The sequence below is a fragment of the Carcharhinus amblyrhynchos genome, chromosome 2 (genome assembly GCF_965287045.1).
Source record: "Carcharhinus amblyrhynchos chromosome 2, sCarAmb.v2.hapA, whole genome shotgun sequence".
NCBI classification, from domain to species: Eukaryota; Metazoa; Chordata; class Chondrichthyes; order Carcharhiniformes; family Carcharhinidae; genus Carcharhinus; species Carcharhinus amblyrhynchos.
Genome location: NC_137325.1, coordinates 73,147,212 through 73,170,304, shown reverse-complemented (window position 1 = coordinate 73,170,304; position 23,093 = coordinate 73,147,212). Strand labels below are relative to the sequence as shown.

The window sequence follows — 23,093 nt, the reverse complement described above, 5'->3', positions numbered from 1 at the left end:
TTTCTTGCTGGAATGTATCTATTTTGTGTATTCTGAAATATCCCCTCTCCCACTTGGTGGGTACTTTCAGAGGGTCTGTACACCACTCCCACAAATGACCTCTTGCCTTTACCATTTCCCATTTCTATCTAAACCACATCTACATCTTGTAGTAGTAATCACTGTGCCACTGTATCACTGGAGTTGAATCTGTACCATGTAGATCACCTTTATATATCCATTCAACAACAGATCCAGGAGTAATACAATGAAGTAGTTATGTTCAGATGTTATAGATAGATGTATTGTTTGCCTACCCAATAGTATGCACACACCCTTGACAGGAGAGGAAACTAGGGAAAGGTGGAAGGGTACTCTGTTAATTAATAATGGTAATTAATGAAGCATGTTATCTAAATGGTGAGGGATTACAGAGTTCTGAGTGTAAAGGAATCTGGGTGTGCTGGTGCATTAATTGCAAAAGATTAGTATGCAGGTACAGCAAGTAATTAGGAAAGTTATGTCATTGTTATTGTGAGTGGAATTGAAGTAGGGAGCTTATGCTTCAGTTATACATTTTTGAAACTTAAGTCATCCTTCTTTATTGTACTAATATCATCATTAATCAGCAGAGCCATCCCTCCGCCTTTTCTTAGTTTCCTCTCCTCTCTAGGGCATTTGCATGATATTGGGTAGGCAAACAGCACATCTAACTGTGGCATTTGAACACAACCATTTCATTGTCTAACTCCTGGATCTGCTGTTGAATGGATGGATGAAGGTGTGCTGCTGATCTGCATGGTACAAATTCAACTCCAGTGATATGGTGGCACAGTGATTACTGCTGCTGCCTCACAAGTACCATGAACCCAGGTTCAATTCCAACCTCGGGTGACTGTCTGTGTGGAGTTTGCATGTTCTCCTTGTGTCTGTGTGGGTTTCCTCCCACTCCAGTTTCCTCCACACTCCAGAGATGTGCAGGTTAGGTTCTTTGGCAATGCTAAATTGTCCTTTAGTGTCAGGGTAAATTAGCAGCATAAATATGTAGTGTAATGGGGATAGAGCCTGGGTCAGATTGTTGTTGGTGCAGGCTTGATGGACAAATGGCCGCCTTCTGCAGTGCATGGATTCTATGATTCCATGACTTAACCCCAATCCCAAGTGGAATCTAAAGGATCTCCAGCTCTGTCTAGCCACCTGAAGCACTTTTTGAGCTGGCGACCACTTCCCCAATAACATATCATTGATTGGGTTTCCCACAGGTGTCATCAGCCAAGGTTGAAGGATGTATCCTTTGTATTCTTACAGCCATCCATCCTCTTGCAGGTCCAAAGAAGTCAGGATGAAAACATCATGGCAATTCCACTAAAAGTCAACATACATCTGCGTAACTGCTTTCTCGTGCTGCCAAACCAGCTGCTCATGATGGACTGAAATCCCATACATTTTACAAATATTCCTGCTTGATCTGTGGTTGCACCAGTCACCTGTGGGCAAGTAACCAGAAGAGATGCAAACCTGAGAGCCTGTTTCTCTGGTGTTGTCATAGGTGAAGTTGACATGATTGCCAACTCAAGCAAACAATCCAGCAGGGGCCTATTTTATACATTTGTATATAACTGACTAGGAGATCTTGCATATATCTCTAGCAGCGCCTTGGAAGGATGTGGTGGAAAAGAGGCTGAGCACCAGTCACCTTCCCAGCCACATGCATTGTCAGCTAGTCCAGCAAGAACCATCTTCTAGGATTGCAGATGTCTGACACAACAACCTCATGCTCTGGAAACATTGCATTTTCCAGAGCTTTAGGAGTTGAGCTTTTGCCTGTACACCCTATTATCTGGGGAAAAACTCCTACAAGCTGAATCCCTCTTCCATGTTATACCGATGCCAGGCCAGTTGGTAAAGTATGAGATTAGACATTAAACATTTTGTAAGAATGGGTTTATTCACAGAATGCAGCTCTGCAATTGTTACATCCTACCCACCAACCCAATGTCTCAGCAGTCTCATTTTATGTTCTTTTGGGAAACTAAATAAACAAAAGTAATTAACTAAGTAATTTAAAAGCAGCAGTGAAACAAAAAGGCAAAGCTTCAATGGAAACGTAAAGCAAATTGAACGTGTCATCCGGGGCTGAAGCAGTGTCCACCAGTAATGCAAGGCCACAGGTGGACACAGTGGGTGGGATTTTACGGCCTTGCTTGAGCGAGACTGCAAATTCCTGCTTGAAGTCAATGGACATTTCTGTTATCCGCCCCTCGCCTGCACCAATGGCGGGCAGGGTGGTAAAATTCTGGCAGATGTATTCTTTCTCCCTGGACACCCAGTGTGCATGGAGCTGCAGAAGAGGAGAAGACAATCGGGTCATATGACCCCCCATTAATTTCCTACTATCTGGTCGGTTGATGGCCACCTCAGCCTGGCCCAGGAATCGGCTAACATGCTGCTCTATCCCCCTCTCTCTAAATTGTGTGCCCAAAAATCAGGAGCATGGGGCTGAAGTACAACCAAACTTTGAGGAGCAGCTCCCTACCACTCCCAACCCCCCAACCCATACCCCCACCCACCTCCCTCCTGCTCCCCCCCAGCCCCCGCCGCCCCCTCCACCCCCAACCTCAAAGTGGAACTTGAACCCCCAACCTTTTGATGCAGCGATAAAAACAGAAAAATGTTGGAAAATTTTAGCAGGGTTGATGCATCTGTTGAGAGAGAATAGAAGCAACGTTTCGAGTCCAGATGACCCTTGGTCAGCTCTATGTTAAAACTCCCTCCAAGTGTTAAATATGAATGTGCATAAAGGCTGATCTGATAAATCATGAATATTTGCCTTCTTGCTCATAAAGGATGTCATCAAACGGTAATTTTTCTGCTCTGCAGTTTGCCACCAGAGGCAACATCTATCTGCTGCCTTGTAGCCTACCCGGTGATGCATCATATAAAAATTGTCCTCACAACCGTGACATATTTTTTGACACAAGAAATTACATGACCTTTTAATATTCTGTCATATCTGACTCTGATCTTTTTGCATTACTCTAATGCTGCTATGATCAAAACATCTCATTAGTCCTGGTGCTGAGTCATTTCTTCTGCCGCTGTTCTTGTAGAAATGTATTGAAAACATCTTTTTAAAGGGCTATTTTTGCTACCAAGACAGCATCCGCAAAGTATTATTTTTGCTTTTCACTGACTTTAAAGTTACAGAGTGTACCAGAATCAGGCCCACACTTGATTTCAGATTGAAATAGAATTAAATGCTCTGGAGTTATTTCAATCCCTAACACTCCAGAGAAACACCAATACTCCCCACTGGACCTTGTCGCTTTTCAGAGCAATGCTTTAATGCAAAAGACTTTTGTCAGAATTACCAAAGCTTTCAAGGATCATCATTTCCTCTAATTCAAAAGCAAAATACTATGGACTAGAATTTCAAAATAAACTTTGAAAATGCTTGAAATACACGGCATGTCTAATATAATTGTGCATTGTTGGGTTGGAGTAGTTTCAATATCTCCTGAAGACTGTTGACTACAAACACTTGAACGTTATTGTAACATATTTACCAGTTTGAGAACACTAATTTCTTTCCCTGCTGCTTTCTCCTAGACCCTCTGAGATCACATGAGTATATGTCTCTTCCTCCTATGCAGACTGTTGCAGTTAATCCCTTATAAAACTTGGTCCAATATAGTCCATTATATACATTTGACTCACCTGATGAAGGGACAGCACTCCAAAAGCTCGTGAATCCAAAAAAAAGTTGGACTTTAACCTGATGTTGTGAGACTTCTTATTGTGCCCACCCCAGTCCAACGCCAGCATCTCCACACCATGGCAACATTTGACAGCATCAGTGGTGAGAGAAACAGAGCCCCCTATTTTTGCAATAAGAAGTCTCAAATCACCAAGTTAAAGTCCAACAGGTTTATTTAGTAGCACAAGCCACAAACTTTCAGAGCGCTGCTCCTTCATCAGGTGAGTGGGAGCCGTGTTCACAAACAGGGCATATAAAGACACAAACTCAACTTACAAAATAATGGTTGGAATACAAGTCTTTACAAGTCATCAAGTCTTAAAGTTACAGACAGTGTGAGTGGAGGGAGGGTTAAGCACAGATTAAAGAGATGTGTATTATCTTCAGACAGGACAGTTAGTGAGATTTTGCAAGCCCAGGCAAGTCGTAGGGGTTACAAATAGTGTGACATGAATGCAAGATCTCGGTTGAGGCCATCCTCATGTATGCAGAACTTGGCTATCAGTTTCTGCTCAGTGACTCTGCGTTGTCGTGTGTCATGAAGGCTGCCTTGGAGAATGCCTACTCGAAGATCAGAGGTATCCAGTCCAACGCCGGCATCTCCACATCCCAGTTTTTTCCCCAGGGCTGGGTTCTCAGCATTGTGAGATTTCCCAGTTTCGCGGGTCCACCATTAAAAGTAACTGTGGTAGGTTAGATTTTCAGTCAGGAGTGGTGGGGCAGTTGGCTGAAATGGGAGTCAAGATGGCCAATCCTGGAATAAGTCCATAGGTTGCTAGCAGCAAGGCCTGCCTCTGTGCTTTGACAACATGTTCAAATAAATAAATAATAATGAAAGTAAAACAGCCCTCACCCTTACCGTTTCCACATACTCCCCATCCATATCACCAGCTCTTGCTGACATCAACTCCCATGGCCCCTCACACCCACATGCCAACTTATGCTTCCCATCCACCCTATGTCCCCCATGCACTTCATATTAACTTAGCGCCTCTCTACCCCCCCATTGCCCCATGCTAAATTAGTTTCAATTTATGTTAATCCACCCCCCACCAACCATCCTTTGCCCTTATTCTTTCCATGTCAATTAACCAATATCCTTGGACAGTTCCTTGACAGCTTTAATAATTCCTGGACAGCCTTGACACTTCCTGGATAACTTTGCCAGCTATCCAGGACACTATCCAAAGAGGAACCTTATTACCCTCGCTATACAAACGAATTCACAAAGTTCAGACCACCTCTTACTTGTTTGAAACAGTAATCGCCGTGTTTAATGCTCCTAGCCATCGAAAATCTCACTTTGGTGGAGGCAGCTTGTGATTTAAAAGGGCAGCTGTCTTTGCAAATGGTGAATGCGTAAAGCTCAACCTGACTCCAGAACAAAGAACAAAGAAAATTACAACAAGGGAACAGGCTCTTCAGCCCTCCAAGCCTGCCCGACCATACTGCCTGACTTAACTAAAGCCCCCTACCCTTCTGGGGGCCACAGTCATCTATTCCCATTCTATTCATGTATTTGCCAATACGGTCCTTAAATGTCACTATCATATCTGTTTCCACCACCTCCCCTGGCAGCGAGTTCCAGGCATCCAACATCCTCTGTGTAAAAAATCTGCCTCAAACATCTCCTTTAAACCTTGGCCCCAGCACCTTAAAACCTGTGCCCCCTAGTAATTGACTCTTCCACCCTGGGAAAAAATTTCTGACTATCCACTCTGTCCGTGCCTCTCATAATCTTGTAGGCTTCTATCTGGTCGCCCCTCAATCTCAGTCATTTCAAAGATGGGAAGCGCCAGGTACGGGGACAGGAATTAGAAGTTTTGACCAATTATAAAATTTTCTCAGTTGGTGGCAAAAATCTGGGCCAGTTATTAAGTGAAATTCTCCTGCCATTAGGTTCAATGGCAGGTGGAGAGGGAGAAAATTCAGCGGAAGTCCAAAAATGTGTTTAATGCCAGTGTGAATTTCCTGTGGGATCTTCCACTGGGTGGCCACTATGACCAGTCTGAAACTGACTTGAATCCTGCTGATGGGATGGAGATGAAGGCCTGACCCGTTCTCAATGATGCCAGGAGAAAAACACGCCAGTCTAGAACACATCTGGAACAATTTGACGTGCAGAAGTCAGGACTTACAATGGAAATGCCTAGAGCTGTCTCCAGAATTCAGGATGGAGGTTGCTCACAGCCCTGGAATGCCACAGCAATGGGTGGGGGAGCAACAGTCAGGTGGATGTTCCAACTTTTTTATTGTTTAGGAGGTCCATTTTCCAGTTTTAGGGTATTCTTGGAGATTCATTTTTTTTTCAGGAGGTCACCTTTTTTCTTCAATATTGGGTTAGTGATGTTGGGCACCTTTTCAATTTATCATCCAGGTATGATGTAATCCTGTGTAATCAAGCCCATCCTATCACAGAATACGACATGACCTTTCATCAGTACTCCATAACAAATAAAAATACGTAGAAGTTACAACATGGAACCTGGGCATTCAGTCCCACTAGTTCATGGTAGTATTTACCAATTGCATGAGCAAATAGTTCTCATCAGAATTATCCATCCAATATAAACTAATGACATGTAGCACCTGCAGCAGTTATCAAATAATATTGAACTTTCCCCCACAGAGCTGTATTTTCAGAGTCATAAAGTCATAGAGGTTTACAGCATGGAAACAGACCCTTCGGCCCAACTTGTCCATGCTATCCTTTTTCTTTTAAACCCCTAAACTAATCTCAGTTGGCATTTGGCCCATATCCCTCTATATCCATCTTATCCATGTAATTATCTAAATGCTTTTTAAAATATAAAATTGTACCTGTCTCTACTACTACCTCTGGCAGCTTGTTCCAGACACTCGCCACCCTCTGTGTGAAAAAATTGCCCCTCTGGACACTTTTGTATCTCTCCCATCTCACCTTAAATCTATGCCCTCTAGTTTTAGACTCCCCTACCTTTGGGAAAAGATATTGACTATCTAACTTGTCTATGCCCTTCATTATTTTATAGACATCTATAAGGTCATCCCTCAGCCTCCTATGCTCCAGAGGAAAAAGTTCCAGTCTATTCAGCCTCTCCTTATAACTCAATCCATCAAGTCCTGATAGCAACCTAGCAAATCTTTTTTGCACTCTTTCTAGTTTAATAATATCCTTTCGATAATAGGTGACCAGAATTGCACACAGTATCCTAAGTGTGGCCTTACCAACGTCTTGTACAACTTCAACAAAACGTTCCAACTCCTGTATTCAATGTTCTGACCGATGAAACCAAGCATGCCAAATCCCTTCTTCATCACTCTGTCCACTTGTGACTCCACTTTCAAGGAACTATGACCATGTACCCCTAGATCTCTTTGTTCTGTAACTCTCCTCATCACCCTACTATTAACTGAATAAGTCCTGCCCTGGTTCAATCTGCCAAAATGCATTACTTCACATTTGTCTAAATTAAACTCCATCTGCCATTCATCAACCCACTGGCCTAATTGATCAAGATCTCGCTGCAATTGGAGATAACCTTCCTCAATGTGCACCATGCCACCAATCTTAGTGTCATTTGCAAACTTACTAACCATGCCCCCTATATTCTCATCAAAATCATTAATATAAATGACAAATAATAATGGACATGATGTGCAAACCCCAAAAGCTTGTGAGTCTACTATCAAATAAATTGGTTGGACTTTAACCTGGTGTTGTGAGACTTCTTACTGTGAAATAACAATGGACCCAGCACTGATCCCTGAGGCACACTGCTGGTCACAGGCCTCCAGTTTGAAAAACAACTCTCTATACAACCACCCTCAGGCTTCTGTCAAGAAGTCAATTTTTTATCCGTTGAGATACTTCACCCAGGTTTCGGTGAGATTTTTTGTAAAATAACTATATCACATAGCTATATCCAACATTTCTGATGTTAACTGATATCAGTTTCTGCTGGGTTGTAATGCAACAAACATCCCACATTTTAATATAAAGGCAAAATACTGTGGATGCTGGAGTCTGAAAATGCTGGAAAATCTCATCAGGTCTGACAGCATCTGTGTAGAGACAACAGAGTAAGAAATCTCACAACACCAGGTTAAAGTCCAAAGGTTTATTTGGTAGAAAAAGCCACTAGCTTTCGGAGCACTGCTATATCACATTCCAACCATTATTTTGTAAATTGAATTTGTGTCTTTATATGTCCTGTTTGTGAACAGAACTCCCACTTACCTGATGAAGGAGCAGTGCTCCGAAAACTAATGGCTTTTGCTACCATATAAACCTGTTGGACTTTATCCTGGTGTTGTGAGACTTCTTACTGTGTTTACCCCAATCTAGTGCCGGCATCTCCACATCGAGAGAGAAATGAGCCAACATCCTGAGTCAGGCTGACCTTTTGTCAGAGCTCTGAGATTTTCCAGCATTTTCTGTTTCTATTCCTGTTCTTGTTTCTGTTTCTGTCTCACATTTTAACGCCTGGCCAAACCATGCCTCAACAAGTGATATTAAACATGAATTTCTACACAGAAGAGCCAAAGTCCCAGAAGATGGCAATGTCAGTCGCAGTGTTATTGTTGACTTAATGTCGAATATTGAGGTACAGCTGCAGTAGCTCTTGTGTTCATAGTATTAAACTTTGATTAACTCACTAATAACTTGGGTAATGATTGCAGATCTCGAAGAGTCCATTTGGCAGAACTTTCCTCATGTGTTTATTTTAAAGCAAGTTGCTCAGTATAGCTGTTAAATATTTTCCTGATTGATTACTGAATATTTGCCTAGAAGGCCACTGTGCTATTTGAACCTGAACTTTAACTAGGGTACACATTTGGCATCTGCTTACACCACAATGACTAATTACCTTTGAGCCTCTTTACCAGTGCTGTTGTCGTTCAAAAGCCATTCCTGAATACCGTGAGGGAGGATAATTACTTGCTGAGAGTTTTGTAATCGAGTGCAAAGTTCAGAAAATAACAACAGAAAATGCTGGATAAATCCTGGATCTGTGGAGAAATGGACAGAGTTTCGAGTCTGTATGATATTTCTTTCCAGCATCCAGAGAGTTTTAGTTTTATATAACTAATTTTTAACCTGTGGCTCTGGTGTAAAATTGGTATTATGGATTAGTCTCCATTATAAAAACCATGCCAGTTTGGGTGGAAATTAAACCAGGCAGTTATTATAACAGATTGATCCACCAGTTTTGTTAACAGGTGGAATTTTGACAATCTTTTCCCATGTTTTTAAAATCCTTGCAAAGTACCTATTGGGCAGATTTTCTGGCCTCACTCAACCCAAAACTGTAAAATTCTATCCGAGGTCAATAGACTTTTCCATGATCCTCCACTCATCCACTCTGATTCCCGTGGCTGACGGGACAGTAAAATTCCAGCCATTATGTTTCTCTTGTCAATACTGCGTACTTAATGGAACGTTTTTGGTCTGCTTGTACGTTAGCAGCTGTCATCATTTATGACAACAGATAATGTGCTCCACTTTAATAATCAAATGAAAAGTTTGTGTTGTAATATAGTGACTGCATTTTTCCTCTGTTTTCCCCCTCCCCATCTGAAGTTGCTGGAATGATTGCTTGCATGGGACCTGTGAACTTAGGCAGTATCATCAAGCCATTCAGCTCTGGGAATCACTGTAGATACTATCTTCTTTAGCAAGAGTTAATAGTAGTGACCAAGAGTGAAAGTCCTGAATCATCTTTTTCTCCTCCAGCTGAAACCTATTCACTTTTTGAAAACTTAGGTGAAACTTTAAATGATGAAACCGGATCTATATTGTTTGATAGTGTAAGGTAGCCTAATGATTCATAATGCAAAGGTTGTGAGTTCAAAATCCACCATGGCCAATTGCATAACTGAACTTGATGCATGTTGTAAAACCCAAACTAGTTTACTGATGTTCTTCAGAGAAGGGAGCCGATCAAGGTGAACTGTTTTGGCTTTTATGTAACTTCAACCCCACCCACTGTGGTTAATTCTTTGTTCATAGAATCATAGAATCTATGGCACAGGGACAAGTCCTTCAGCCCAAACAGGTCCATGCTGACCAAAAAACCCATCTAAACCAACCCTGTTTGGCTGTATTTGGCCCACATCTCTCTAAAACTTTCCTATCCATGTATCTCTCCAAATGCTTTTTAAATGTTATCAATGTCCCTGCCTTAACCATTTCCTCTGGCAGCTCATTCCACATACATACCACTCTGTGTAAAAATGTTCCCATTAATTCTTTCCCTTTTTAACCTAAACCTATGCCCTCCAGTTCTCGATTCACCAACTTTGCGAAAAAGACTGAGTGCATTCACCCTTTCCATGCCTCTCATGATCTTTTGCACCTGCAGAAAACCACCCCTCCGTCTCCCACTCTCCAAAGAAAGAGCCTGTCCAATCTCTCCCTATAATTCAGTTCTCTCAGGACAACCAGCAATGAAAATTTCAAACTGATTTGCCAGTGTTGTTCACATTCCAAAGCATTTTTTTAATATACCACAGCTTAGAACATAACTGGCACCCCCTTCAACTACCCAGGGGCAGAATTTTACACACCCTGTGCAGGGCGTGCACCTGATCCAGAAGTACATAAAACAGCGTACGATGACATCGGGCGCTCATCTCAACATCATCCCGCAGTCACACAGTATTTCAGATTTGCAATGTAGCTGCTGGCAGTTAATGAGTCAATTGAGGGGATTATCTGCCCTAGTGCCCACAATATTATGCTGCCCATGTGATTTTTTAGGTCATTGCATGTGTAGAACAATGAGTCGGGCAATCTGTTTTCCATCTGGAGCAGGAGGTGGAGAACACTTCAGACCTGGGAGACCTGTCCCTCCCTACCCCACGATTGGTCTACCCCTCGATGCTGCAATTGCAGCCCCCTCTCCTCCCATCCTGACCCCCATCCTCCTCCCAGCTCTGCCCCCCACTATTTTCTATTTTGGTCAGCTTTGAGATGTTTGTTGAGACCAATTGAGGCCCTCCTCCCGATGTTCCAATTTTACAGTGAATTTTACAACATAGAAAAGAAGCCTTTTAGCTTAGAACACTGGAGTTTGTCCTCCACGCCAGTCTCCCAGCACCTTAAATCATCTCATCCTCTCAATATAGTCAATGAATTCAGCTAACTCATTTTGCAGCATAATTATGAGGTAAAACTGTGTAAGTTTCAGTAAGATCTGCAGCTCAGAATGCACAGCAACCTGGAAGAAAAGATACTACCTGGATAATTAATTATTTAGCAGGGTTTGCATACGTTTGTGTCTTTCTAAGTTTAGACTCTGTCCACTTCATTCAATGAAAACTCAGCATAATTTAAATGCAACATTTTATTTTGTTGCCGTATTTCATTTAAATGCTTTATTCAATCCATGGCAAATGTAAAATTCATTACAGCCAGACTTTTGCTGATGGAAACAAAGGCTAAATGAGACTGTTGGATTCCGACATTTGGAGTGGCTGCTTATTCATGAGCTTCTGGTCCTGTCTTCTGATTATTTGCATGCCTAAATAGAGGGACGACAGGTGATAGATATGAATAATGCTAGAGTCTATGCGGTGTTATATTCTTCCATTTCTTTTATCATGGATATGCAGACATGTGGGTCTGTAGTGTCAACAGCCAGTTTTTGCTCTATAGTTGTTTCAGGGCAGCTATTTGCATGTGAAAACCTCCAGTCCCTGACGACTGGCAAAGCCTGACCCGTTAAGAAGAGGTCTTCAAGCCTTTCAATCATTTTAGCCAGCCTAACAGTTAAATAATTCCTTGATGTCAGAATACAAATGATTTGCAGCTTGAAAAAAGGGCACAGATGTGAGTCGTTTTCAAGTCCAGTGTTACTGGCTGAACCAATAGTTGAATGTAAAGAAGCATGGCATCCTACACTGAAGTTCATGCATCTATTCTGCATCAATCTGACACTGCTGCTCTCTTAACAGAGCAGCCTTTTCTAAGCGATTTTTAAGATCCACCCATAGGCTAAGGCCTAGGGTGAAACAATAGACAGACAGATATAACAGTTGGTCCCTATTGACAGAGAGAGACAGGGTGGGCCACACCCGTTGAAATTGATTTCTTTAAAAGCATTGAGAAATGAATGGGAGAAGAAAGTTCTTTCAAAGTCACATGAAAATCAGTCTAATAATTGACTCCCTCTCGGTTTTCTAATTATAAAGTACAGGATGTGAAGCCCCAAACCATCCTGAGAAAATCATGTCCTAATGGACTAAGTAATGCTAATTTTATTTTGGCTTATGGGGAGTTCAGAATTTTAATAGTATGGGTGATTTTTTTTAATGTGTTCAAGGATAAGGGGTAGGAAAGCTTAAGCTAGTTAGTCAAGAGTATTTTTTAACTGTGCATGGGCCAAATGTGTGACTGTATATTTAATCTATGGTTGTGCCAGATGGTAACTAAATGGGAATTTTCAAATCGTGCAGAATGTGCACCAAAGACTGTCTTCATTGGTAGTTTTTAAAAAATGAGACTGAACAAGTTTAGCATCTGCTAGCTGGTATTATATTGCTGATTGAGTATGCCACCAAACAAATACAAGTAGACTTTCTCATTTATTATTGTTTTCTCAATCTTAGTATTCTTTTGCAAATATTGTACCTGATAACATCATTTTTAAGAGCTAGATGTCTGCCAATTAATTATGCTCCAGCTATTTGTTTTAAAGGGATTTCACTTTGTCACAAAGTTGGGAGTGAAATTCCTCCCGATGATAATTTTGCTGGGAAATTCAACGTGAGTTTTATTTTCTGCTCATAGCGATTTTTTTCAATAGAATTGTCACACAACAGAGAATTTATCCATTTCCATTTTGTAATTTTGTTTGGAAGAGAGAGGAGAGCCACGAGGAATCTGACGCCAACCTTCTCCTGATGGCACTCCATGTGAGTGCCAAGAGAGACAGAGGTTTTCTTCTGAGGTTAGGAAACAGAAGTTGGAACCATTTCCAGGTCCTGAACCCAACTCCCAAAGCAAATAATCACCGGGGCTCCTCCTTAGTTGTCATGGAGACAAGTTTGACAGGGGTGGGGGTGGGATTGGAGGTTCAAACATGGGCCCAATTTAAACAGATTAATGCAGCCATGAATTTTTCTTCTATTTTATGGCTTTACTTTCAGTTTGAAAGATTTTAGAATATCTCAGAAGAGCCACAAGACTGGCAGCAACTGGCAGGGCAATCTCTCTATTCCTGGATTTAGATCTTGAGGTATTTTTGCAAGCTGTGGGAGAGATGGCATGTCCTCTTGCCAGAGAGTAGCTGGAGGCGGCCATATAGTCAGAGGGCACAAAGTCAGCACAATGAGTATGATGCTCAGGCTGCCTCTTCCTTCTCTTCCAGGTAACTGTGCTGTTCATCTTCTTGTGGGGCCCATCTAATTTTCTGGGACATTCAAGACTGGCATATCTCAGCACATCCATCCTACTCCAGTCAGCCCATCAAAATCAAAACATGCTTTTTACTGAATTCTGAATGGGCTCTTCAATAATGTTAATTGATGTTATTCGTATTGGGCACGGACTCAGGGTTACTCTTTGCTTGTCCTTGTGAAACCTGGTGGCACAGGGAGAGTGTTGGAAAATTTATGTTTTGGGAAAGCAGTATATTCATTCCTGACCAGCTTCTGTTCCCACTCCAATTCCGATCTGAAGCTTCAGCCCAATATATTGTGGCAAAGCGCTCATCAAAAGTGTTAAACAGAGCATCATGGCAGAATATCCATTTATACGACTACTGTAACTTCCTGATGAGAATCTAAAAAAAAGGATAAAAACAGGACAATTGATTAATACATTAATGCATGAAAAAAGCATTCTGAAATATCAGCAGGGGTTCTGACATGAAAGACTTTCATATTGTATTGTGTTAATTTTATTATACCAAAAATACTTCCATTATGAAGAGGAATAATTCTAAAAATGCATATTCATCTTATTTGTTGAAATTGAAGGATGAGATTTGATATTTTAATACTAACAGTTGTATTAGTTTATGTAGATGGGGATCAGTGTCATTGAGTTTATTGAACTGACTTAGTATTGCCAAATGAATTTTTATCAAAGGCAGTTTTTCATTTTACTAATAGATATTTAAATAAGATAGAGATAATAATCACTGATGTGGAGATCAAAGTGAATCTTCTTAATGGGAATGGAAGCATTTAATTCTATAGTACATTTGTCCAATGAATATAAGAGCCCTTTACATTGGGAAGCATCAAGTTTTGATGCCTAGTTTGTGCTGGAGCGCCTATTCTTAGCATGATATAATGTAATCATAATTCAACTGGAATTGCTGTGGTAACATGTATATTTATTGCATGTTGTAGTTTGGAGCTATGGTAGAGCTTCCAAATTCATTTCCACCACATTGACTGATCAGGAATCTCTTCTACTCATACTAACTATTACAGACATGAGTTGAGAGAATTTGGAAGTCAAAACTCAATCTGTTTGGCCACATTCTGCATCCACCTTCCGTGGAGGGACTAAAACCCAGACCCCCGCTGGCTCAAGAGGTACAGACACAACTTGTCACATCACAAGACATCCAGGATTTTAGTTGGTGTGTTATTATTGTCCTCAGTACCACTGGCCAAAGAAAAAGAAAATATCAACAATTCTTGCTGCTGCTTGTTGTACTATGATCCCAACTGGAAGGGCATGGCTTTAGTGAGGATAGGAAATAAACTCGGTTATGTTACTCTCTGTAGTCAAATAGCTAGCCAACACAAAACACAGTGCCTAGTGCCGGGATCTTCAGGTCATGCCACTGTCCCATTGTTCACATCTTCCTCTGCCAGGGAACCTACAGCAGGTTGCCGTTGGCAGCACCAGGAGATCCATTGGCCCTTATCTCTTATTCCAATTTAGTGCAGGACTTGGGTTGCTATTCGCTGGCCCATCATCACCATCTTGGTATCCTGCACCTATATTGTTCTTCTGGGCTTGACTCACCTTTCCCAATTGCTCACTCAAGTTAAATCTAGAGGAGGGCCACCAAATGTCTTGGTTGGTCTGTAGTTAGATTTTTATTGTATATTTGTTTGATTGGCAAGACAACTTACTTTCCCTTTCCAGGACATTACCTGTGAACCCCATACCTTCAACACCTCCAATTAAATCCTGATCCAAGTTCCATCTTGAAGGCACCTGTCCCGTGTTTGCCTTTGTGGAACTCTGTTCTGTCATATCGCTGTTGTAACTTCAGCAGAACGGAACTGCAGGAAAACAGGAGGCCTGGCATGTTGAATGGGCGTGGGTGCAGTGACGACCATATCAGTCTGCTGCTATCGTAGTTCGACCTGATTGATTTTGGTTAATGGGTCTCATTTAAACACAGGCCAGCAGCAATGGAAGTGCTGATGTTGCGGCCTTACATTTGTGAAGGCAGGAAATCTGCAAGAGCAGATACTGATGTTTGCCCAGAGGAACACCTTAAAGGAGATGGGTGAAAGGGCTAGGGTGTGGTGGGGTCAACGGGCCAACAAATAGAAGTGACAGGAAATGTTAGGAGTAAACCAAACAGCAAAAGTTGTGGGAGCGTTGAAGCTTAAAAGTCACAGATATTACATTTTTCATCATTGGTGTGTCACAGCCTCCCCCTCCCGTTTCCCTAACTTAAGGCTGACAATTTAGTAATAATACATCCGATGTCTGGCATTCTCTCCTATAACCACTAAACAGTGTTTCCTCCAACCCTGCCTTCCTAAAAGCCCCTGCAAAGCTCTTCATTGCATATTCTTCAGTCGACTAACCTGAATTTTTGTTTCTTGCCAATGACAAGTTGAGCTCTATTTTTTTGAATGAACAGACATATATAAAGTCATTTTTGTTTCAGACTGTGTGTGACTGAGCCCATAATTGGATCCTACTGATAACTGGAACATTCCTGTATATTTTAAAATTAAAATCATGAAGAGTTTTTGAAGCTTGTGATTTGATAATGTACAGGTTACCATGTTTCACTGCTGCTATGTGACGATATTGTAATTAGGTTCTATCTTCTGAGAACACTTTGCAGAGGCTGTCGGGAATCAGACCAGCTAATCTGTGGATGAAGTTTTCAGGTCACTTCCCAGCCCCTCCCCCTCCCCCCTCCCCACCACCCCCCCATTGATTCCTACTGACCACAGCACTTTGCAGTAGTCACATGATCCTTGTACCCTGGGTTTAATGGGATTATAGTAAATGACCTTTTGTCCCAGATGGAGAGTTACAGCAGGTCTGTGGATAAAGCACAATTAGTGGTACGTCTTTCTATTTTTATTCACTCGCAAATCCCGCTAGAGGTTTTCACTAAATCCCTGAACCATGCTGCAGCAATGGTTCTGCAATTAGTTGTCAGGTTATGCAGCCACTGAGAAAGGTTGAGACATCTGGGACTCTTTTAAAGCTCTGGAAAGTAAGAAACTGACAGGAGACTGGACAGTTTAAAAATGAGGTTTGATTGGATGGTTGCACAGAAAGTGTTTTCACTGACAGATGAGTCCAGAACCATAGGGCATTTATATAAAATAGCCACTAACAGATCAAATAGAGGAAGGGATTTATTTTATACAGAATGTGGTGATCACTGTGAGCTTACTGCCACATGAAGCAAACAGCAATGACACACTTAAGGGCAGATTTCATAACTGAGAAAGGAACAGAGTGATATGGTGGCAGGTTGAGAGAGGAATCTAGAGTGGGAAGAAGCTTTTGTGATGTACAAATACTGACAGAGGGCACTTGTGCTAAGTGGTCTTGTTTCCATGCTGTAAATTCTATAGAATTGTGTCTTATCTAATTGTAGTTTGATGGTCACAAGTATCTAAAGGATCTGCACTGTAAGTGGAAAGCCTTAACTGCCGTAGGAGCTTATTTCAAATTAGTCCATGTTGCTTCATAATGTTCCAACTTCTAACATGAAATGTCAGATTCTTGTGACCGAGATGAACCCAGATTTCAGGTAGGTGCTGCTTTCGAGTGATTCTCTCTGCCCCATAATTTTATCTGTGTAAAGATGCCAGTTTCCCTTTTATTTTATAAGTGCACAAAATTATGTTCCAGTACAATGTACCCAAGACTCCATTGCATTTTGCCTGATTCATACTCAAGAACTTCTGACTAAACGGAGTCCTCCTTTTCCTCCCTTATTAATATTTTTACTAAAATGGCTGATTCTGCACATCCTGGTAGTATATTGAGAGTGCACAGTCAGAACGCCTGGCCATTGCCAAAGGTGTGTATTTTATTACCAGTGATTTCCATCGAGCATCCATAGCAGCAATAGCCTAATTACTACTGTTTCTCCAGTCTGACCAAACAACGCACTTGGGCTTTCACTCGCAGGACGGTTTGGAATTCCAGTGATATCCCTCCAGTCTCCCCTGTTCCCACTGATGAACTGGGCTGATAAATCATACAAAACGCCGCAGCTTACTGCAGACTTCTCTCGCTCAGTAATCAAATTATTGAGGCTACTGCAGAGAGTTGACTTGGTTTTGATATTTCATCAGTAGGAGTAACACTTCAAGTCCACTTAATTTCACTGAGGCCTATTGCCTCAGCCCCCACCTCAACCTGTACACAAAGAATATCCAGTGGTAATTAAAACAACCACCCCCACCCCCCCTCACAACTTTTTAGTAGGGATGTGTTTTTATCATATTACCTTTAAGATTTATTTTGATGCTGAACAGCTGTCCTTTGCATACCAGGCTGCATTAGGACTTGTTTCACTTTCCCCTAATGCTGATTGCTCAAGTACCTGTATGACTTTCCTGTGATATAGATTCCCCCAGGGCCTCCTATTCCATAAGCTGGCTTGCCTGTTTAAAGTTGAGACCTTAACTGCTTTCCGCACAAGATAATGCTTGTTGAATCGAAACAGAGATAATAATCCCTCTATTTCCCTTTGTATTATGGGGCTGACCAGACAACAATCTGGATTTAGATTGCACCATTTAAGTAAAAGGGAAAAGGAAATGGCTGTCAGGGAGGATTGGAAGAGATCATCAAATTCTTGGTTTAAGAGGTACTTGGGAAGATTGGGAAGGAAGCAGAAAGGTTAGCTGATTTGGAGAGTGAGGTCCAGTGTGTAATCAAGACAGTTCAAGGTCACGCCATAGGAGATGGACTGGAGAGAGGAGAGGGTAAACAGGCAGCCAAAATCAAAGGACAAAGGAAATAAAAGACCAGAAAACACTGCAGAGATCAGGTAAGATGAAGTCACGAAGGGAATTGCAATTGCCATTCCCAATGAACAGGAAGTCCCACCTCCGATAGCTGACAATTGATCAGATGTCAACAGGGCTACTGGGACCATTTGCCACTGATGATACTACACTCGGGGTTTGAGGAGGTGAGCTGTGCTGACTAGAGGCAATCAGTTGAACAGGCAAAGATGCGAAAATTGTAGGGAAGGGGTACCTGAGAACGGAGTAGCACTTTGCGTGTGCCCCCCCCCCCCCCCAGCAAGGGCCTAGGTGTTGTATTAAGGGGAGAACCATCCCCCTGCCCTCCACCAAATCCATGCAATGAAAAATGTTGGAAGGGTGCTTGGTGTGGGCTTCTCCCATGACCAGTTAAATGTTGGTGGAGTTGTTGGGAAGGTGATGGCATAGTGGTATTATCACTGAACTAATAATCCAGAAACCCAGGGTAATTACCTGGGGACCTGGGTTCCAATCCCACCATGGCAGATGGTGAAACTTGAATTCAATAAAAATCTGGAATTAAATATCTAATAATGACATTGAAATTATTGTTGATTCATGTAAAAACCATCTGGCCTATAGGTGACTCCAGACCCACAGCAATTTAGTTGACTCTGAAATATCCTTTGAAATGGCCCAACAAGCCACTCAGTTCAAACATAATTAGAGATGGGCAACAAATGTTGACTCAGTCAGTGATGCACACATCCCATAAATACATTTTTAAAAAGCTTAGTGGCCCAATTAAGGGCCTCAATTGGCTGAATGGCATTACCCTAACTCTAACACTGATTCTATCCCCATCACTGGTACAATTGTGGTGGGGATGGATGGGAACATAGCAAACAGGCAACCCACTGGATTTTTAGGTACTTTTCATCTTTGAACCCGCCAATGCTGTTATCTAAATTCCAGGATGTGGAGATGGTGGCGTTGGACTGGAATAAACACAGTAAGAGATCTCACAACATGTTGTCGTGAAGGCCGCCTTGTGGGAAACACTTCAACAGTCATGGGCATTCGACCTCTGATCTTCGGGTAAGTGTTCTCCAAGGCGGCCTTCATGACACATGACAACTCAGAGTTGCTGAGCAGAGACAGATAGCCAAGTTCCGCACACATGAGGACAGCCTCAACCGGGATCTTGGGTTCATGTCACACTATCTGTAACCCCCACAACTTGCCTGGGCTTGCAAAATTTCACTAACTGTCTTGGCTGGAGACAATACACATCTCTTTAACCTGTGCTTAACGGTCTCTTCACTCAAATTGTCCATACCTTTAAGACTTGGTTACCTGTAAAAACTCGCATTCCAACCATTATTTTGTAAATTCAGTTTGAGTTTTTATATGCCCTGTTTGTGAACAGAACTCCACTCACCTGATGAAGGAGCAGCGCTCCAAAAGCTAGTGGTTTGTGCTACCAAATAAACTTGTTGGACTTTAACCTGATGTTGTGAGACTTCTTACTGAGTCTAAATTCCAGCCCATGGCTTCAGCTTGGCTGTGCATTTTGCTGTTGATTTCCAACATTGTGAGACTGTAGGCAGGGGTGCACTCCAATTCGAGTGAGTGTTGCAATGGGGGGCATCAATTCAAATATATAAAAGAGATGGTTTTACTCTTTGTTTGATTATGAAGCTTGGCTCCTATTGCAACTCTTTTCAAATCAATACAAAAAGGAAAAGCTAGTGGAGAAAGATAATAGAATTGTACTTTTGCAGAATTATTAAGCTCACTGACATTAGATTAGAAAATGAAGCAAAATCAGCAGCAAAGATTTGTACCATAGTACATCAGGAAACATCCTGAGCTACTTTACAAAATGACAATGGGAAACAAATCAGAAGACTTAGAAGAGGGGATTGGAATAGTGGTTAAAGAAATCTGGGCAGCGCGGTATCATAGTGGTTAGCACTGCTGCGTCACATCTCCAGAGACCTGGGTTCGATTCTCAACTTAGGTCTCTGTCGATGTGTAGTTTGTATATTATCCCCAAGTCTGTGTGGGTTCCCTCTGAATGCTTTAGTTTCCTCCCACAACCCAAAGATGTATGGGTTAGGTGATTGGCCATACTAAATTGCCTCTTAGTGTCCCAGGATGTGTAGGTCAGAGGGATTAGTGGAGTAAATATGTGGGGTTACAAGGATAGGGCCTCGTTGGGATTGTTGTTGGTGCAGACATGATGGGCCAAATGGCCTTCTTCTGCACTGTAAGGTTTCTATAAATAGAGGAGCCATTGAGAGCAGATCGGCAATAACAATCCAAATTGCCTATTCTTCCAAAGAATTATTATGCAAAGATTGCCCAGTTGTTATTGGTTATTTATTGCCCTTTGTGTTTTACTTTGAAGAAGATGTCTAACAGTTCCAGCTGGGTGTTGCCCTCCTCTGAAAATGCGACAGTCTTTTGTATTGCTATATGATGGTTTGCACTGTGTTAAAAGCATTGGCTGCTATGGCTCAGGAGGCCCAAGCTGTCATGGCAGTCTTTGCTACATTAGTTGCAATGGGACACAGTGGGCTGAGAAGGTACAGAATTCACTGGCCTCTGTTTTCTCAGAGTCCTCTTCTCACCCTGCCGAGTTTTTCATTTCAGCCTCTCTCTTTCAAGGACGATTCAAACAGTCAGCCTTCAGACGTCATGACTATCAGCAATTGTCTCCTAGTTGTCAGTGGCTATGCCTGCCATCTCCATGTTCCACCTGCAGGTGCAAACGTGTAGCAAAATTATGGCTGTCCATGAGATTGTGATTCATTGGCTAATCCACTGTACAGAAAGTCTTGGGTTTACAGATGTTCCATCCGATGAATGTGGCTGAGTCAGTGCAGTTGTCATTGGCTCAGCAGTGAATGTACACTACTTCAATTAGCATGCCTTAGGCCTTGGTGACGTTGTCCTGCTAAGAGATGTCCAGGATACATCAGTGACAGCGAAGATGGAAACTGTTGAATCTTTCATCTTGCCTAGCATATTAGATCTCATCCCTCTAGAGGAGTGCTCTGGTGATCCAGGCTTGGTAGATTCACAGTTTTGGTGTTCTCAGTCAGGTTGCTGTTCTTCCATGTTCTCTTACTCAGCTTGGACATGACAGCTGCTCCTTTTGCGAGTGACAGATTGGTGGTGATTGTAGAACCTGAATATGTGAATCTATCAAGATCCTCCAGTGTCATATTGTCAATGCTGATAGATGGTGGTATGGCAACAACCTGGACCATGACATCCGTTTTCCTGAGGCTGATGGTTAAACAAACTTTGTACAAGCATGAGAGAATCTCTCCAGTTGCTGCTGAAGATGTTCTTCAGTGGGGAATGTGAATGCAGCATTGTCAGTGTGGAGTAACTCTCTGAAGACATGATCCACCTTTGTCTTGGATCTTAGGTGAGCAAAGCTGAACAATTTTCCACCTGTAGGCACCCGCTGTAGATGAACTGAAGGTTATAACAATTGCAAAGGGAAGAATATGTCAAGGAATGTCAGTGTCAGAAGTGCAGGTGTTCTGTTTTATACCACTGTGGATCTGAAAGAGTTCTGATTTTGCCCTTCCAAAGCTAACCTTATCTGGCATGTTGCCATGAAAATAAGTGATCACAATCAACAGCTCTGACAAGCAGATTAAATAGATTGCCTCTGCTAACCTTGTCGCATTAGTGAGATATAATTGTCTCCTTTGTTTACGGCATTTCTTTTGCAGCTGCTGGACTGAGAAGATTATGACAATTGCAGTTCTGAAATCACACTGGGATTCGGGGTAGATGTGTTCAACCAGGATCTGCAGTCTGAGAAGGGCAACATGGACAAAATCCTTTCTCACACTGCTTGAGGGAGATGCCTCAATAGTTGTTGCAATCATGACAGCTGCCTTGTAGAGTCATGTTTAGAGTTCACTATTTAGCTCTGAAATGTAAGGCCAACTTTTTTTATTGTCTACAGCTTACTTGGTGATAGTGTTCTCCCCATAGTAAAACTCAAAGAATGGTGATATCCTCCACCTTAGCTTTCAATGGAGCATTGTTCATTGTTAGGTGACCCTTTGCCATTTTGTTCCTTCACTGGGACACTTGAATATTTTGGCAGAGTTGTAATTGGACTTGCCGAGCAGTCCGTTGGACTGTGCTTCACGTGGCTCTGACAACATTCAGAGTTTTCTCACTCAGATTGCTCTTGTAATTAATGAGAGTGTATTAAGGAGAGAGACTATTTGGCTTCATTGATGGGTTCCATCACAATGATGTTAGCTCAAACTAGTCAACATGTTACCACTTTTTTTCCTAATTGTTGAGAGTGTGGCATTGCAGATAGTGTCTCAAAGGATAAAAGTAAAAGCAAAATACTGCAGATGCTGAATCTGAAACAAAAACAGGAAATGCTGGAAAATCTCAGCAGGTCTGATAGCATCTGTGGGTTACGTTGACTTTATTCTCTCCTCACAGGTGCTGTCAGACCTGCTGAGATTTTCCAACATTTTCTGTTTTTGTGTCTCAAAGGATGGTCCATTTGTCTTCTGCACTCTGTAGTGAGAGTGCTGGAATTTACATCTGGTGGGCAGCATTGCTGATATTGATATGCAAACGCACTTGTTTTCTGAATGAAAAAGTGTTAAATCCTCAAGTGTTAAATCCTCACCCTAGTGCACACCAGAGAGTGATCTGCATTACGGTAAATGCTATGACAGCTGTGTGTGTTAAGGATAACATTGAGAGAGTTATGTCTGGTGATAATAGATCCAGATGGTGTCAATGGCCTGATCTTGGATGTCTCTAGAACGCCTTGTGGATTTTTTTTCTGAAAGAGGTGTTAGTTTGGACTAATTACTATGGACTTTAGTAAGACGTTTGAATGGACCTTAGTACAGTGTTTACAAGGTCCCACATGGCAGACTGGTACAAAAGTTAAAATCACATGGGATTTGGGGTGGTCTGGCTAGATGGACACAGAACCAGTTTGGTTATAGAAGACAGAGAGTAGTGATGGAAGGGTGTTTTTCAGAATGGAGATCTGTAGCTATTGGCATTCTGCAGGGTTCAGTGATGGAACCTCTGTTGTTAGTAGTATATATAAATGATCTGGAGGAAAATGTGAGTGGTCTGATGAGTAAACTTGCAGATGAAATGAAGATTGGTGGAGTTGCTGATAGTTTTGGAT

At 41.9% G+C, this 23,093-nt stretch overlaps 1 protein-coding gene across 7 annotated transcripts in view; it reads left to right on the top strand.

Annotated features, from left to right (window-relative positions):
- The first annotated feature begins 16,092 nt into the window (after positions 1 to 16,092).
- Positions 16,093 to 23,093, top strand: part of LOC145355351 (uncharacterized) — a 63,474-nt gene continuing 56,473 nt past the window's right edge. For 3 of the 7 annotated variants that reach the window (XR_013888970.1, XR_013888967.1, XR_013888969.1), the window contains exon 1: positions 16,093 to 16,698. Coding sequence is in view for 2 of the 7 variants with exons in the window: in XM_080207333.1 (XP_080063459.1) it covers positions 16,660 to 16,698; positions 18,863 to 18,899 (76 nt within the window). In the remaining 5 variants the exon portion in view is untranslated. Of the gene's footprint in view, positions 16,699 to 18,862; positions 18,900 to 23,093 lie in introns of all 7 variants that reach the window. The other 4 variants (XM_080207333.1, XM_080207342.1, XR_013888971.1 and 1 more) reach the window with 3 other exon arrangements.